Source organism: Zootoca vivipara, chromosome 11, assembly GCF_965207765.1.
Source record: "Zootoca vivipara chromosome 11, rZooViv2.hap1.1, whole genome shotgun sequence".
Taxonomy (NCBI): Eukaryota; Metazoa; Chordata; class Lepidosauria; order Squamata; family Lacertidae; genus Zootoca; species Zootoca vivipara.
The window spans coordinates 50755014-50773079 of NC_142594.1; the positions used below are offsets into that span (position 1 = coordinate 50755014).

The 18066-nt window shown below is 47.1% G+C and overlaps 1 protein-coding gene and 1 long non-coding RNA gene across 2 annotated transcripts; one reads left to right on the forward strand and one right to left on the reverse strand.

Moving 5' to 3' along the window:
• Nucleotides 1–583: 583 nt before the first annotated feature.
• LOC118091862 (cryptochrome DASH) lies at nucleotides 584–14905 on the reverse strand. Its single transcript, XM_035129378.3, has 14 exons — nucleotides 14735–14905; nucleotides 13536–13708; nucleotides 12598–12691; nucleotides 10217–10347; nucleotides 9984–10132; nucleotides 8952–9040; nucleotides 7487–7560; nucleotides 6961–7050; nucleotides 6095–6174; nucleotides 5763–5822; nucleotides 4316–4473; nucleotides 3445–3564; nucleotides 1963–2139; nucleotides 584–1490 (listed from the first exon to the last, which is right to left on the reverse strand). Exons 1-14 carry the CDS (start codon nucleotides 14795–14797, stop codon nucleotides 1380–1382), a joined length of 1569 nt encoding a protein of 522 aa, XP_034985269.3. The 5' UTR covers nucleotides 14798–14905; the 3' UTR covers nucleotides 584–1379.
• A 46-nt stretch (nucleotides 14906–14951) lies between these two features.
• On the forward strand, nucleotides 14952–18066 carry LOC148684311 (uncharacterized). Its single transcript, XR_015946321.1, has 3 exons — nucleotides 14952–15077; nucleotides 17294–17351; nucleotides 17937–18066. It is a non-coding gene; the product is annotated as an uncharacterized LOC148684311 (long non-coding RNA).

Here is an 18066-nt window from a genome sequence, read left to right on the forward strand (position 1 = left end):
GTGCTGGCTCAGCTGCGGGATGCATCTGTCCAGCAGATAAGATTCAGAATAGATGCGCCTAGTGGTTAAAGCTATGTGACGCGCGCTCCCACGAGAGGCAGGGATGGCCACGCCAAGCTAGATGGCTCTAAAATTTTATTATTAGTGTTTAAAATTTATTGGGTATTGTCCTTAGCCCAGAGCTTTCCAAACTGTGTCCGCTGCAGTGTGTAGGTTTGTGGCGCGAACGCTCCCCACGCTCCTCCTGGGGTTGGAAAAGGGTTTAACCTTCAATTTGCAAGTGAAACTGAATGTCTAAAAAGCATGTCACTAACAGGAAAAGTTTGGAAAGCTCTGCCTTAGCCCAAGGATTGTAACAAGAAAATAGAACACAAAATACAAAACAAAGATAAACCTTCCCTCGAACACACTGTTATTATTTATTAAATTTGATAGAGGAGAGGGCGATCCATGGCTACTGAAAAAACTTCCCGACCCCATTGAATTCTGGGGGTGACTGCACTGTTAGCAAACTTCATTGCTTAGTTTGCAAAATGTTTATCAATGGATGGTGAAAGAAAAAGGAAAGAAACTCAGGAAAATCTTGATGCCGAAAGCAAGTTTATTTGTCATGATAATTTTTTTAATAGCCCAAACCATTTTTGCGTAAGAAAACAAAGCCCACACTAATATAAAAAACTATTTTCTGAACCTCATGCTTTCTCCCAAAGCTAGGACACCTAGCTAAAAATAGACTGCATAGCACAGCATTTAGCACAACTGATTTGTAACTCCTATGTGAGTGATAACTTTGGACTCCTCCAAACAACCTTTTTCTTCCATCCTTCATACTGATTCGCTTATGCAGGGGTTAGAATATATCCACGCTTTATTGAGCAGTTGTTCTGATTTGCTTGCAGGGTGTTAGTACACCTTCCTGCTAATCCTTTCCCCCCACATTTTTCAATGCAGTTCCCTATCACTTTCCTAACTGCAAAAGTCTGTCTCTTTCTTAAAGCGGTTTTGTGGCGCAAGGACAACAGAGCACTTTGATCTACTTTAATTGTGCAAATTTCCCTAAATATCCCAGAGTGCATTGGAATCCCTCCCACGAATCAGTCGGAGGGACACACTCGGTTTGCTTTACAAAGGGGCGGCCATATTAAGGTTGTCAAAATAGCAAGATTCCAGGGGAGGCCATATTTTCAGTTCAAGGAGCTTTTGCCTCTGCAAGCCTTCAAGTTACACACATAGCTTTGCCCAAAAGACGTGGCCTACCACATCACAGCTTTCCCAGCCCCTGAAGGTCCAAAAAGGGATACTAGCTATACCCAGTAGTAGATGTCTGTCGGGACCCTTCGCCTCCCGGTCATTTTCCCAGGGATCCACAGCCACTCTCCTCAAGACAAGTCTTTGTTCCGAGAAAAATAAAAATCCACTCCTCTGTCTTTGTGCTGCTTTGGGGTATATGAAGGGCCTTTCTTTCCCTTCCGAGTGGGACCTTGGCTGTTCTGCAAAAAAGAGGGAAACAGTGAGGAATTGCTATATTTATTACCATTATTATTATTATTTAATTTGGTTTCTTACCCGCCCTGCACCAGAAAGTCCCAGAGCATGTTACAGCAACGTAAAACGGTTAAGAATACTGGGAGACCAGGGTTCGAATCCCCACTCAGCCACAAAGCTCACTGGATGAGAGCTTGGGCCATTCCCTGCCTCTCCACCTAACCTACCCCACAGGGCTGTTGTGAATAAAAGGGCAAAACCATGTACACTGCTCCTTGGAGGAAAAGGTGATATACAAATGTGAGAAATATTAAGAATCAGGTAAAACAATTTGCAGTCACTAGAATAGGGTGGGTCCCAAAACGGTACTAAACGTCTTTTTAAAAGTTTATAGACTGCCCTTCATCTGAAGATCATAGGGCAGTTTTCAGCCGTGCCTAGGGCAAGGCAAGTAAGATTGAGTGACGCAGCACATACCGGTTTCTGGTTGATGTGTCTGCTCCACTCCCGGGCCATGACGACTGGCAGAGGATAGGTGGCCCCGAGGCTCACGCCAGCCTGAGAAAGGGCAGCCGTGCTCAGCGCCCAAGGGGTGTGTACGTCTCCTCCTTTTATGCCCTGCAATTCCGGAACCCACAGTCGGACGTAGTCTCCCTGCAGAGGCAAAACAATTCAGTCTGGTCTTTGCCGATTGGTGAGGCAAAGGTGGAGGAAGGGTTGCAGCTCAGTAACAGAACACCTGCTTGGCAGGCAGAATGTCCCTGGTTCATACTCTGGTGTCTTTCAGTAGGGCTGGGAATGCCGCCTTTGGGAAACCCTGGAGGCCCAGACATAGCATTGAACTGAACGGACCATTCATCAGGGAGATGGTAGAAGGCAGTGGTTGCACGCCGCCACCCCAATCTCTGAGAGGCGTGAGATTCCCGGGGTGCCAAGCGCTTACCCAGGGTTCTCATTTCCTTCGGGAACGAGGAACAGCGGAGACTGTAGCGTCTTTAGGATAGATGGGTTATTCAATCAGATTCAAAGTGCTGGCTTTGACCTATAAAACCTTAAACGGCTCAGGACTGTGATACCTCAAGGACTGATTTCCCCCAGACCCTGCAGCCGTGCTCCTTCATGTGTCTCCTCCATGAGAGGTCTGAGGGTGGCAACATGAGAATGGGCCTTTTCTGCAGAGGCTCCCCGTTTGTGGGATGGCTCTCCCGCCTTCATTATTCACCTTTAGGTGCCAGGCGAAAACATTCCTCTTCAACCAGGCCTTTGGCTGAATGACATCTGATGCTCTTTTAAATGTGTTGTGGGAGAGGGGGTTGGTTATTGGTTTGTTTTTGCTCTTATTTCTATTAAATGTTTTGTCTTGTGTGTTTTTTATATTGTACTTTTATGTTGTGAACTGCCTGAGATCTATGGGTATAGGGTGGCATGCAAATTGAAGAAATATAATCATAATAAACACACACACACAACCTGAGCCTCTGATGGAGGGATTCACAGCATGATGTTTCTGGATTGCTCTATGCCAGAGTGCAAACTGGCTAGGAAAGTAGAAGCACATATTTGAGTACTCTGCCCATTAAGTAAAATAAAGCACTTCCTTGCAAATGGAAAGCTAGCCTTCCAGGGTTTTAACCTCGCCTTTCTGAGATGCTGGCTTTCTCGCTGTCAGTCTTACTTAGAGATGTCACAGGTTGGACTTGGGGCCGTTCACACGCTTCCAAAAAGATGCTCTGCCACGGGGGTCTTCCTGCTCTTCCTAATTGCCCCCCCCCCAGTTTTGCTGGGCCGTTTAAGAGAACATGCCTCTCACACACTCTAATGAAGAAAAATGGTTGACCATACCAAATCCCCCCTATTACTCCTGGTGGCATTCCATAAAGGTGGACGTCAGCCTAATGCAACAAAGGAAGCAGGATAATGTGTGGTGTTCAGTGTTCGGGTTTCCCAGAAAGAACCTACGTTGCTGTCGTAATCCAAGCCTTGCTTAATCATGTTGAATTTCCGGTTCTCCCTCGGGTCGTTGCCAACTCCAGCGCTGTACAACCAGTTGCCATAGTTGCTGCAGACATCATAATCCACCTTGAATTTAGGAAACAGATCTATGTGTTTGTATATATATATATATCTATCTATATATCACAATGACTTGTTAAAAGGGGCTTGATCAGATATTCAATGCAATCCTCTTCCTTTTCTGAGATGACTCCCAATTTGCTAAAGTTGCATTGATGATTCCAAGGGATTTTGGGAAGGTATCTTGACCTCTCAGTGGTGCATGACATGAGCTGCTCAGCTGAGGATATGGTTTATGCAGTTCTTTGAAGAACACATCCTCCCCCCTGGCTTTACCCCAGTGGGGTGGCTACCGCTTAGAACAGGCTTCCTCAATCTCGGCCCTCCAGATGTTTTTGGCCTACAACTCCCATGATCCCTAGCTAGCAGGACCAGTGGCCAGGGATGATGGGAATTGTAGTCTCAAAACATCTGGAGGGCCGAGTTTGAGGAAGCCTGGCTTAGAGATCATTATCTTTATTAAGCTTTAATATAATATTCTAATAGATAAATAATAAAATACACCACACCCCCCAAATCTCCACAGTGCCTGTGAGGTTGTGCACACTCCACAATACTTCTTCCAAAGACTCAAGCATTGCATTATTCCTGCATCGCAGGGGGCCGGACTAGATGACCGCCAGGGTCCCCTTTCCAACTCTACCATTCTACGACTCCTGGGAACTTATTCCAAACCTGCATACGTCTCAAAACCCAGGGCAAATTCCAGAAACCAGCTGGACATAAGATATTATAAACAAAGTTGCTCCCATCTTACCAGCAGGGACTCAAACCATTCAGCTCCCATCCTCCAGTCCAAACCCAAATCCTTGGTCAAGAAACTGGCCACGTTCTGGCGCCCTCTGTTCGACATGAAGCCCGTGGCAGCCAGCTCACGCATGTTGGCGTCGACAAAGGGAACCCCCGTTTTTCCTTCTGCGGGAGCAAGAAGTCACAAACACACACACACACACGTTTGTATAAATATTAAGATACTGCTTCGTTTTTCTGCAAACAGGCGGGAAAGAGGGCTTTCATGCCGTAGTCCGGGCCTTAACATTTTGGTTTCCCCACCTACATAATCTGAACGAACAAGCACTTTGAATCTTACTTGAAAAGTGGTGATGGAACAGCTACCTGAGGACGGCTAGCTTGGGAGATGGAGGGTAGCCTAGCTTAAGGGGCTCAGGAGAAATGGGGGCATGGTTGCCACCCACCCCTGCTCTGAAGCATTTGCCCTCCCCAAGGCAGTTGTCTCACTCTGTGGTGGCTGGTGCCAATTGGGTCTGGTAGGGCCGGAGATAAGGAGGCCAACGGTGGGCGGAGCCAACTAGGCTGCAATAAACACTAGGCTTATTGCCTCAATTTTATTGGTAACAACACCATTTTCTAACGTTCTGTTTACACTGCAGTACCTGTTGCCCTATGGAAATGCAGCCTTTTGATCGATATACCACCACATCGTGTTAAATTTTAAACTGCAGTAAATAACTGTATGCCGGGAGGCTGCTCCAGATTCCATCATGCGGAATTGCAACGCAAAAGTCCTGAGTTAACAGGGTTGAAAACAGGCTTTTTAATGCAGGCAATAGGCAAACTCGGTCCTCCAGATGTTTTGGGCCTACAACTCCCATCATCCCTAGCTAGCAGGACCAGTGGTCAGGGATGATGGGAGTTGTAGTCCCAAAACATCTGGAGGGCCGAGGTTGCCTATGCCTTGTTTTAATGGAAACGAATCAACAAGGAAATGAACGCCAAGCTTCCTCTGCATTCCCAGAAGTGGATTTCCCCCATCTTCCTCCCTTCCTTTCTCCCTACATGGATTGAGGAGGAAGCTGAGGGTCTGTGGCTGCCCCCTGGATTGGCTGCATGTAAGAAGGCAGGCAGGTGTGGGGAGAGACGCTGGAGGTCAGGCAGAGGATCAGCCTCCACTGGTCTCACTCTGACCAACCTACCACCTAATGGACCAACCTCCACTGGTTTCATTCTGCCTAATGGTAGGGCTGGCCAGAGCCGGCCCAAGACATTTTGGCACCCGAGGCAAACCACAAAATGGCACCTCCCTCTGCCAGTTGAGATGAGAGAGGGGAGTGAAAATAGGAATTAAAAGGGGAAAGTGATTATCAGCATTGGAATGAGCAGGGGAGGTGACGGTAGAGGAGAAGCAGGCGATGGCAGAGGTGGAAGCAGGCAGATCTCATCTCGCCCCTCATTGGTTTACTGACCTTTCCAAGAGTCAAACAGTTTGGGGTCCTTCTTCCAGCGAACATCTTTGTCCTGGAGCCCTAGGTGGGGAGACAGGATTTGCTGGGCATTAGGGGGCATTGTCTGATGGCAAGGGGTTTCTATTCCAGAAGTGGAAGCTGGGATTTCCCATACAAGACTGGGAGGGGCCAGTTGTGGGAAGTGGGCGTGGCACAAGCAAAAGTGGGCGTGGCCACAGATGTGGCAGGTGCCAGCCACTTGCAAGTCAGAGGTTTCTGTTTTTCACCCACGCAAGAAAGAAGCCTGGCTCCTTTCCGCTATCTTGACTGGAAAGGGCAATTCACTCGCTTACCTCTCACAAAGAAAACCCTCCTGCCGTATTTCAGGGCCACAAACCGGAAGTAATCCCTCCACACCAGTTCAAAAAGCACCCTGGGAGAGAAAAAATACACACAAACACACACAGGTAATACAACCTCCTGCAATGCAGGAATCTCGGCTAAATAATTCCTGGCAGACAGCCATCCAACCTATAATAATAATTATAATTATATTAATTATAATAATTTTTTATTTATATGCTGCCCATCTGACTGTGTTGCCCAGCCACTATGGAGGAGGGAGAAAGATTCTTTTCTGCTGCTCCAGAGAAGCGGACATGGAGCAATGGATTCAAACTTCAAGAAAGAAGATTCCACCTTCAAGAAAGAAGAACTTCCTGACAGTAAGAGCTGTTCGGCAGTGGAATTTGCTACCAAGGAGTGTGGTGGAGTCTCCTTCTTTGGAGGTCTTTAAGCAGAGGCTTGACAGGCATATGTCAAGAATGCTTTGATGGTGTTTCCTCCTTGGCAGGGGGTTGGACTGGATGGCCCTTGTGGTCTCTTCCAACTCTATGATTCTATGAGCAGCTTCCAACAAATTATAAACGTTAAATTGTTTAACCTTTGTTTTAAAACCTCCAAGGCATCTGGGGGGCATATTGTGTGAGGGTTTCTTTAAAACTGATTTTTCACTTCCCTCTCAGAACCTGCGCTATCCACATTCCGCACTGTCAGAATGTCAGTTACTCATTCAGTGACATCACAGAAACTCAGCCAATGGCTGCAGAGTTTTGTATGTGTGTGCCTAAGAAAGAGAGGGAGGCAGGCAGAATGTGAACAAGAGAATAATTTTCTCTCTCCCGTGTTAATGTTTCCAAAGCAGTCGTTCATATCCTACCAATAGGTACTCTGATTTGCTGTCCTCTCTTTTTCATATTTCCGGATCTGTTCGTAAATATACCGGGGCGAGATGCAGCCCAGAGCCAGCCTAGAAGACAAATCAAGGAACGTGATCTCCGCGGAATGCCATCATTTAGGTGGTGGACCTGAACTCAGAACATCCACTGTTTAATTTGAGGCGTAGCCCATCTTAAGTGCATAACAACATGCTCGACTACCACCACCCAACTCACATTGATTAAATCCCAGTTCATATTTAATTAAATCAACTCTGAAAACCCACGATTGGCATTCTATTACTTGCATATCACATGGCTCTGAGCTGTGAGGTTATGCAAAGCGGAGCTTCCTGTGGGCTTTCATACAACATTGACTTGGATGCCGACAATAAAAGCAGTATCTATAGGCAATTGGGCTGCTCTTTGTCCAAAGCCACCTTTTGATGCACGTTGAGCGGTGCCCACTGAGAAGGCGGATGTCACTGAAACAGGATTACGCGATCATAAGCTCATGAAGACATTTACCAGGGTGCAAACTTGGTCGAATAATCCACTCCTATCAATCCGTTCCGTGTCTCTTTGTACGAAGCGACTAGGTTCTGTGCAAATGGACGTACACAGTCAGGCATTTCAAAGGAAACATAAAAGTGCTTTAAAAAAAACACTTTTTCTATAAATGCAAAATTGAACAGTGAAGAACTAATCGAACCTATGAACATAACCTCTGAGACAGAGATTTCCACATCTAAGAGAGCCCTCTAGCGGCCGGGATCAGGAGTTGATCCCGGGATCAGCAGCAGTGAAATGGGTCCCTCCAATCAGAATGAAGTGGGAAACTTGGAGGATTCCATTATTCATATGGGGGTGGGCAGGCAGGTTTGTGTAAATGAGATCGGCAGATAAAGAACCCTTAGCAAGCCATAAGGTCTTCAGTTAGCTAACTAATTAATCAAATAAATCTGCAGAAATGTGCAAGTGAATTAGCGACACTTCAATTTCAGGGCAAGCCTTCCCTGTTTGCTTTGTCTAGACCAGACCATCTTAGGAGAGGCATTCTTGCCTGTCTAAGAAGAGGGGAGGTGCTTCTTCTAAGGAAGCACTTTCATATTGCCTTTATTAAATAAAATTCATTTTTTAACACACACAATTTGCAGCCTGATTAATTGGGGGGGTGTTGTTGATGTGTGACTTTCAATCAATAAAGAGATCTCAACGATAGTTAAACAGGTACTCTCTGCACCATTTTTCATTTTAAAAAGTAATTCGCAACAGTAAAATGACAAGAAGAATAAAACAAATAAAACAATTGCAGTACCAGGGTCCCTAAAAGCTGGCACCCGCAGTCAATAAACACCACGGCATTTCACTAAACCAGAGGTGAAGAACCTCAGGTGGGGGGGGCGTTCTAGAGAGGCCCTGAGGGCGACAATCTGGCCCTCAAAACTCTCTCCACTGGCCCCGACTCATGCCTCAGGAGTTTCGGCCCAGCCAAAATGTGTCTATGAATTCGAATCGTGCCTCTTGCTCGCCTACATGAAGGACAGAGAGGTGTGCATAGAAACTAGCTTGGTTTTCAAGCTAGTCTTCCTCTGTTGCCTCTGGCTCTCAGAAGATCACCCAGAAGGGAATGCGGCCCTTGAGCTGAATGGGGCTCCACAATCCCCGACTAAATGTTCCATGTGTGCATGTGTACACCACCACCCCCCGGCGGTGGAGAGAGAGCAGACGGATGGATGAGCAGGTAAAGCTCTCTTGCGCCGAGTCAGAGCTGCGTTCCATCTAGTCCAGGATTGTCTGCACGGGCCGGCAGCATCTTCCCAGGGTTCCAGATCAGGACTGTTCTGCAACCTTGCTAACAAGGACTTTTCAGCTAGAGATATTGGGGGATAAGCCAGGCTGCTCCCCCTCCCCGAATGCAAAGCAGTGTCTCTCTCGCTGCCCTCCAAAACCAAAACAAGCCCCCTCCCAACTCTACAATTCTATGAATTACCGTGTCCCAAAAGTAATGCTGCAGCCTCATTAAGGCCTGTGTCTCTCCTCCGCTGCAAGGGAAGGCAGTGTGGGGATGGGTTAATGGATCTGCCGAGGAAGAGAGAAGAATCAACTTGAGCAAAAAGTATGGGGGGAAGAGTGGGATTCCTGCCCTGAAAACACCCTCCAAATCCTGCAATTAGGGGGGAGGAGGGAATAAAATTAATAATAATAATAATAATAATTATTATTTATTATTTATACCCCGCCCATCTGGCTGGGTTTCCCCAGGCACTCTGGGCGGCTTCCAAAAAAAGATAAAAAATACGTTAAAGCATCACTCATTAAAAACTTCCCTAAACAGGGCTGCCTTCAGATGTCTTCAAAATGTCAGATAGTTGTTTATTTCCTTGACATATGGTGGGAGGGTGTTCCACAGGGCGGGAGCCACCACCCTCGCAGTGAGGGAACCGCCAGAAGGCCCTCATAGCTGGACCTCGGTGTCTGAGTTGAATGATGGGGATGGAGACGCTCCTTCAGGAATTGCTTATCCAGTCAGACAAAGCAGGATTTAAAAAAAAAAATGTTACAGTTCTCCCGTTTAGTTCTTCAGCCGTATCCTTGTCCCCGACAAACCATTCTAATGATATCATGGAGATACTGCCAGGGTGGGAGGGAGGGAGGGAGGTGGGGAATTTAGCTGTGATTCCTGCACTGCCAGTGGTCAGACTAGAGGACCCTTTGGGGTCCCATCCAGCTCTACTATTCTGTGATTCTATAGGTGTACAACAAGTGCAAATTCCACCATAAACACTGGTGGAAGAGCACGCCGGGACAGTGAAAAACGCTGGGCAGAACCACAGAATCATAGAGTTGGAAGAGACCACAAGGGCCATCCAGTCCAACCCCCTGCCGAGCAGGAAACACCATCAAAGCATTCTTGACATATGCCTTTCAAGCCTCTGCCTAAAGACCTCCAAAGAAGGAGACTCCACCACACTCCTTGGTAGCAAATTCCACTGCCGAACAGCTCTTACTGTCCCATCCCTACCTTGCATTCCAAAATCTTCGACTTTGGGGATGGTCCCTTCTTCCACCCCTGGAGGCAACGGCTTCAGCTGAGCTGCCATTTGCAGAAGAGGCCGGACCTTCACCTGGGACTCCACGGCTTTCCGGAACTGGGTGTACACATCGGGCAACCTGCAAAACAGACTCTCACTAACATATCGAGGGCAACAGGTTCCTAGTCACTACTATAAGGTCAGGGCTGGGGGCTCAGCTCACCTGGAAATGTGCTTGAAGGGCAGGTCATCCCGGTGATAGAGCGTCGACCCCCAGAACTTCTGGGCCACCACCCCCTGCTCAGAGCACACCTGCAGCAGCACCTTCTCCACATCCAGCTCTTCCTTTGTCGCCTAGAGCAAGCAGGAAGCAAAAGAGAGACATTCTCCCATCTGTGCAACAACTACAAGAGCCAGCCAGCAATAAATCACACTGTGCATGTTGGAGGAAATAAGGATTTGTTTTAAGTTTTTCATGTGTGCTAAAGCTCAGTCTAAGCTTTATTTTCATTTTCATTGTTTAACCACATCAGTTAACAAACATGGATACACATGCTATAATGTTATTGTTTTAGTTAAATAAATTGTTTACATTATTAAGGAAATGATTCTTTTTCTCCTTCCAATAAAGTACAGCAGAAAAGTTGTCCAAATATAAACAGTTAACTTACTAAACCTCACAATAAGTTCATAATTATCTGTCTATGTATTTCTAACAGTATAACTAAATCAGTAATTTTTGATATCACTGTAAAAATTATTCTGAAAATTTATTATTCCAAAAAGGAAACCTCCATCTGGTTGTAAATATTAAGATTATTCCAGCAAGAATGAGTCTTTCTGTAAATTTTGATTTTATTTAAATCAAGTCTTACTGATTAGTGATTTAAATCGTGATTTAAATCAAATTCATCCTGGGTGAGACTGAATGTCCTCACAGCCGCCTAAGTCTCCTCCTCTCCAGGGTTTCCCCAAGCAATCTGAGATAACGCCTGCGTGAAGCTAACTTCTCCTCCACACTCTTCATGCCTCTCCTGGTGCTGGGAGACCAGCAGGGCGGGGAACTTGTTGCAGCAGGAAGGCGAAACACCTGTGACTCTTTACCTGCCTGACTCATCTCCATAGCTGTCAAGTTTTCCCTTTTCTCGCGAGGAAGCCTATTCAGCATAAGAGAATTTCCCTTAAAAAGGGGGAGAACTTGACAGCTATGCTAATCTCTGCCTCTTGGCCACCTCTCCTCTCCTGCTTCAGCTTCTGCCTCTGATTCTGAACTTCTCTCTGGCACAGACTCTCCCTGCTCACTAAGCCCTGTTACCTCCTCAGCTTCCGACACCTCCTCTTCCCTGTCTTCTCCCTCTGACCGCTCTTCATTGTCCCACCACCAACCCCCAGGCTCTGGTTTCTCCTAAAATTCCTCTGCGTCCAACCAGTCCATGACACAGAGCTTCAAGGTGGAGCTACTCATGGCTAACTGGAGAGGAGCAAGCTGCGTTCATCACTTCTCGCCCTAATGGGCTGGCAGAGACCAGCACAAGGGATGACACAGGGATGGTGATGCAAGAGCCAAGCCTGCTACCTGAGCCAAGAAGTACCACTTCACTTACTTACCTGCCACACCTACCGTATATATAGCAGGATTCTACAAGTGGCCGACATGGCTACGCTTCTGACATTTCGGGATGGGGAACATATGGTTGTTGTCACACTACAGCTCCCATCTTCCCTCACTACAGTGGTACCTTGGTTTTCGAACAGCTTAGTTCACAAACAACTTGGAACCCAAATGCTGCAAAACCGGAAGTAGGTGTTCCGGGTTTTGAACTTTTTTTCGGAAGCCAAACGTGCTCCGTTTTGAGTCCCCCTGTGTTTCCTGTTGCACTGTTAATTTGCGTCCCCCTGTTTCTTGTTGCGCTAATAATTTGCATCCCCGTTTCCTGTTCTGCTGCTAATTTGCATTCCCCCTGTGTTTCCTGTTACGCTGCTAATTTGAGTCCCCCCATTGTAATTCAAGCCTTCCATTTCAGATTGCAGTGTTCCGAGGTGATATTTGGTGCTTTTGTTTTTGCTATTTATTTTGCGTTTTTAGTTTTGAGGCTTTTTCAGTTAATTTGTTTTTGTGACTGTGTGGATCCCAGTTCAGCTACTGATTGATTGTGTGACTGCAGAAATGGATTAAAGCCCCCTATTCAAACAATGACTATCATCAGTGCAGGTAAGAAATTTTTATTTATTTTTTTATCATCTGCAATACTGTTTTATTTATTCTATAGTACAGTACACTGATTATTGCTTTCATTTTATAGATCAATAGTCTCGTTAGATAGTAAAATTCATGTTAAATTGATGTTTTAGGGGTTGTTTTTAAAAGTCTGGAACAGATTAATCCATTATGCATTACTTTCTATGGGAAAGCGTGCCTTGGTTTCAGAAAGCTTTGGTTTTGGAACCGACTTCCGGAACGGATTAAGTTTGAGAACCAAGGTACCACTATATTGGCTATTCTGGGTGAGGACTGATGGGAGTTGGAGTCCCAAGGATATCTGGAGGGCCAGAGATACCCCATCACTGGTTTAAGCTCTGAAACAGTGGGAGATCTTTCCTTACCTCTTCGTGGAAGACCACGGCAGCCACGGAACCGAGCTGGGCAATAAGATCACAGACGACATCTTCCGGCTTCCCTTTTCGCACCACCAGATTACTACGGAGGAAGTAGGGCCAGCAGAAGATTAAACAGCAGCATGATCTCCATAGCTGCCAAGTCTCCCGTATTCCCCGGGAAACCCCCGTTTTTCCAGCTGTCCCCAGCCGAAAAAATTGTTGCTTTTTTCCCCCCCGGTTTATACTGGCGTGGCGGCCATTTTGGAACTGGGTGGAGTATGCTCAGAAGCGACTTTTGATGCTGCTTTGCCCAGTTCCAAAATGGGTGCAGCGCGACTTCTGGTGCGGCGGCCATTTTGGAACAGGGCAGAGCAGCATCAAAATTCGCTTCTGAGCATGCTCCGCCCAGTTCCAAAATGGCGGCAGCGCTACTTCCGGTCCAGTCCCTTATTTCTCCGGCCGGAACTTGGCAGGTATGGATCTCACTGAAACCACATGGCCACATCTGCACTTAAGACATTGAAAGCAGCACCGTACCACTTTAAACAGCCACGGCTTCCCCCAAGGAATCCTGGGAACTGTAGTTTGCCAAGGCTGCTAAGAGTTGTCAGAAGACACTGATTCCTCTCACAGAGCTATAATACTCAGAGTTCCCTAGGAAGAAGGGTTGTTAGACCACAGCAGCTTCACCTGCAGACATTGGCAGGAGAGAAATGCCCCCCCCCCCAATGCTGTGAAAAGCTTCATCAGTTAATTCCTGCAGATCAAATTACTGTTGCGAGCACAGGAGCAGACCAGGCTGCCTATCTCTCTGGTCTGCTGGCCACTGTACTAGAAAGAGCATTTAGCGGATGAAGTGCAGCCGAGTCTGGAACAGCAGAATGCATCAAACGAAGTATACAAAAAACGGGTTTCGAAACTAGCACTGATGAAGCTGCACATACCTGCCCTTTTTCTTGAGCGTCTCCCTGAGATCTTCCACACTCTCCAGCAGAAACTTGAGGCGATAGGGGCCAGTCTTGGGGAATTGATAGCAATGGGTTTCCGCGTAGTGCCGGGCATCAAAGCAGTATAGAGGAATGACGAAGTCTGCGTTGCTGTGTGCCCAGTGGAGAACCTGCAGGGGCAGATGGGATTAGCATCAGAAACACAGGAATACTCAGGCCCATTGGTCCATCTAGCTGAGTACTGTCAATACTGACTGGCAGCAGCTCTCCCCTTCCTCATTTAATCACAACAACCCTGTGAGGTAGGGTGCTGGCCCAAGGTTACACGGTGAACATCATGGCCAAGTGGGGATTTGAACCCTGGTCTCCCAGGTCCTACCTAGTGTGACACTCTAACCCAGGAGACAGCAAACCTTTTCAGCAGGGGGCCGGTCCACTGTCCCCCAGACCTTGTTGGGGGCTGGACTATATTTTTTTGGGGGGGAATGAACAAATTCCTATGCCCCACAAATAACCCACAGATTGCATTTTAAATAAAAGCACACATTCTACTCATGTAAAAGCACACTGATTCCCAGACTGTCTGCGGGCCGGATTTAGAAGGAATTGGGACGGATCTGGCCCCCAGGCCTTAGTTTGCCTACCCATGCTATAACCACTACACCCCACTGCCCAGCTAGCTGGACCAAGGGCCGGCCTTCGTATAAGGCGGCACCCTAATTCAGCAGATGAACACACCCACCCCTATCTGGTTCCGCTTCAAGGATGCTTTTGCTCAGTGGAAGCGCAGGGATGCCTCCTCCTCCTCGGTTCCAGCGCTTGTTAACAAGCCCCGCCCCGTTTCCTCCCACGCGCTGTTTGATAACTTAGATCGTGACGTCACGGGCACTTCAAAAGCAGCACATGGGGGAGGCGGGGCTTCGAGCGCCCGCTGCAAAGTTACATAAACTTCGGAGCCGCGCTGTCCGGAGCGTAAAAGCCGGACCGGCGACGCTTTTGGAGAGGTCCTGTTCTGGGGCCCTGGCGACCCAGCGGGGCGCGCTGAAGACCGCCGAGGGCCATTCCTTCCCGGCTTCCCCCGGACCGAGGTCCCCTCCTAGACTCCCCACGTCTCTCCCAATTACTTGCTGGAGGAGAGGTCCCCGTGATCGATCTGCTGCTTGGCTGCGCCCAGGGCGCACCGTCCAAGCCCGTACCTCGTTATCGTGGTAGCGCAGGTCGTTCCGCAAAACGCACAGGGCTGTCCTCAGCGCGGCCATGGGGGCAATCGACCGGAGCCTCCTGTAGCGCCCCGGCCTTCCACTGCGAGGGGGCGGGAGGTGCCCAAGCCCCGCCGCCCACAGGGGAGGAGCCGCACCCGGCTTCTTTCCGCGGCGCTCCCTTTGCAGGAGAGACGCGGGATGGTGGTGGGGTGGCGTGTTTTAGCCGCGTGTCTGGCGCGTTCAAGAGGCCAAAGCGGGGCATTTTAAAAACAACTGCTGCGTCTCGTAATTTGATTAGAATTGCTCTGCTGGATTATCTCACATATCCAAGTAACAGGTGAATAAAAGATTCCAATGCCTTATATTTTCCAAGTTAAGGGTGGGTGGCTGAAAATTAGGGAAAAAATTTTATATGCATTATATGCATCATATAGAATAATGAAATTGGGCCTACCAAACCCAAAAATGTTAAGCAAGGTGGACTAAAGTCACTTCTGGGCCCCCCTCTGACCCCTCATTTATTTAGTGCATTATCATCTGAAGACCTTTGACTCCACCCACCTGCCAAATTTGGCCAGTGTGGCAGCAGCTGTGTTGCTTAAATAAGTTACAGCACGGTTTCCTCTCTTAATTGTGTGCTGTCGCCGGAAATAAATCACCATTAAATAGGGAAAGACTTATGTGAGCCGAGATTACTCATCCTGCAGGGGCAGGTGCCCGCTGCAACTCTGCATGATTCCCTGAAACACAGAGAACAGCCTCCCCCAAGGCTGATAATTCACTCACACACGTTCCCCAAAGAAACCTTTTTGAGGGGCTACAGAGAGGTGTGGCTCAGCTATCCAAAGTATGGCAGTTCAAAGAGCCTTTGGGGAGTTCAGAGCTTCCTTGATTTCCATTCTATTGTTCCTATAATTAAAATGTGCAGAGCGACGGGGTGACTCACCAGAGAGTCAGACGCTGATTTGATTCATTCAAGCTGGCCTCGATAACCTATGGTTGCACAATGAAGTTTTATATTTAGTCAGGTTTGGACATGGGAAACAATGTCCCATATCGATACTTTCGCATGCATGTAGGCATTTACCATCAAGCGATAGCTGTCCCTTTTATCCTACAGCGATGGACAATGTTACAGTGTTGGTTGCACTGTGGAGCTAAACTAATGCAATCTGACAGCTGTATGAAGCTTTTGTGTAACTCAGCCCTCCAGTTAAGTAACTGGGCCTTCCCTATATTTACCTGTTTGAAAAAGCTTACCTGGGCCTTCCTATACTTAGCTGCTTGAATAAGCTTGAATAATAGGAAGAAGATGGCAAGGACTCTCCCTTTCTCAAAAAAATATATTTGGAAAATAAAGAATGCAGAGTATTTTCCAGACTGGAAAAATGCAGTATACATTTACTAGCAGGACCATAGCTGTCAAGTTTTCCCTTTTTTAAAGGGAAATTCCCTTATGCTGAATAGGCTTCCTCGCGAGAAAAGGGAAAACTTGACAGCTACGAGCAGGACCCATCATTTGTGTGACAATAACTGCACAGAGCTGTGTTGATTCTATCACCTGATGATCATGGTCTTTATTTTGTTTTGCCTCCGACCTCAGAGCTACCATTTATCTACAGCAGACACCGCCAAACTTCCGCCCTCCAGATGTTTCTTCGGCCCTCCAGATGTTTGGACTACAATTCCCATCTTCCCTGACCACTGGTCCTGTTAGCTAAGGATCAAGGGAGTTGTAGGCCAAAACATCTGGAGGGCCGCAGTTTGGGGATGCCTGATCTACAGTATCCAGTACTTGCACACGTGTGTGTGTGCGTGCGTGCGTTTGTGTACACTGCACTCAGAGTGCATACATATATTGGGATTATTGTTTTGCTGGTTATACTGCTAGCAATTCTGCCACAATTTCTCACCTTTCTTTTGTACTGCATTACTTGTGTTTGGGAATGTGGCTCTTTGATCAATGTGCCACCACGTTGCGCTGAGTTTCATTTGCAGCAGCGTTTGTGGTGTGACACAACATCAGACGTTGTTGGGCATGTCACTGCCCTTCAAGCATTTGCATGCTTCTTCTGTTCCCCCAGGAAGAAGGCAGGAAAGAGCTACATTCTGGATTCCTGCCCGCAATTCCGTCCCACAATTTTCCGGGTTAATGGGGTTGCAAATGGATATCTTTCTGGAAGCAGTGAACCCAGAAATGTGCACTAGATTCTGCTAGATTCCAGAATTGGCTTTCCACCATGTGAAAGATCAGAAAAAAATAATTATTTGAGGAAGGAAATGTCACGAAAATGGAATATGGTGCTGCCTGGATGGAGCCGCATACCCTTGCCTACTCATGGTAACATTCAATGATTACATGGAAAGCTTACACCATAATAAAAGGTGTCAGTCTGTTGCAGAAAAAAACAAGGAACAGTCTCGTGGCACCTTAAAGACTATCACAACTGCCTTGCTGAAAGCTGGCGTATGCTCACTGTAAATCTCTTGCCATTAATGGATATGTCAAATGCCAAATCATTAACCAAAATTTTGGTATTGTTTAAATCCTAGATATTGTCCTCATTCTTCTATGGGTCTGAACATCCACCCTCTTGCAAAATGCCACTTAGTAAGTTTAAGCATTCTTTCTTTTAAACAAACTAAAATTATTCATGTTTCCTCTATCCCTGTTGATTTATTAGACTTCCTATTTGCAATGGAGCTATATTTAACATTTCCACCATATTTGTATTGTTCACCAGGGAGGTAATTGTCTCATCTTAAAAGTCTGCCTTTGTTCACTTGCTTTTCACATCTGACGTAAAGTGGTCTGAGTAATGACTTACCATAAAACAGCCTGATTTGGGCAATGTAACTTTGTGTGTGATTGTGGGAAGGCAACCTGCTACACAGCGCGCATGCGCAGTGTCGCTACATAGTGCATTGTGCAGTATCGCCACGTAGCGTGCATGCACAGCGTCGCTACATAGTGACACATGCGTCGTATGAAGCGGTGCTGTGCATGCGCACAGCATCACAGGTTGCCGCTCCAGGTGATGGAGTGGCTTCCTATGCCACTGGCTTGAACCCACAGCCCTGAGAGGAAGAGAATCATGCTATTTAAGAGTCATTGGTGGGCGGGGCCAGAGGCAAAAGTAGGTGGGGCCTTGAAGGTAAACTTTACCATTGGACAATAAGCTATTTTTCTGCACAGACACCTTCCTTCTGCATCAGACAAGCAAGAGGCATCATCATCGGAGTTCAAGGACACCTTGAATCCACTTGGGGTGCGAAGCAGGGGAGGCGAAGTGTTTGGTCTGGGCTTGAGTGAGGTCTGGGTACAG

Excerpts from the sequence above, each read along its gene's own strand:
- LOC118091862 (XM_035129378.3), bottom strand. The coding sequence starts at position 14,797 with ATGGCCGCGCTGAGGACAGCCCTGTGCGTTTTGCGGAACGACCTGCGC. Across the intron at positions 13,709-14,734 it reads TGCGCTACCACGATAACGAG|GTTCTCCACTGGGCACACAG; the intron begins GTACGGGCTTGG and ends CTGCCCCTGCAG. Across the intron at positions 1,491-1,962 it reads GACACATCAACCAGAAACCG|AACAGCCAAGGTCCCACTCG; the intron begins GTATGTGCTGCG and ends TCTTTTTTGCAG.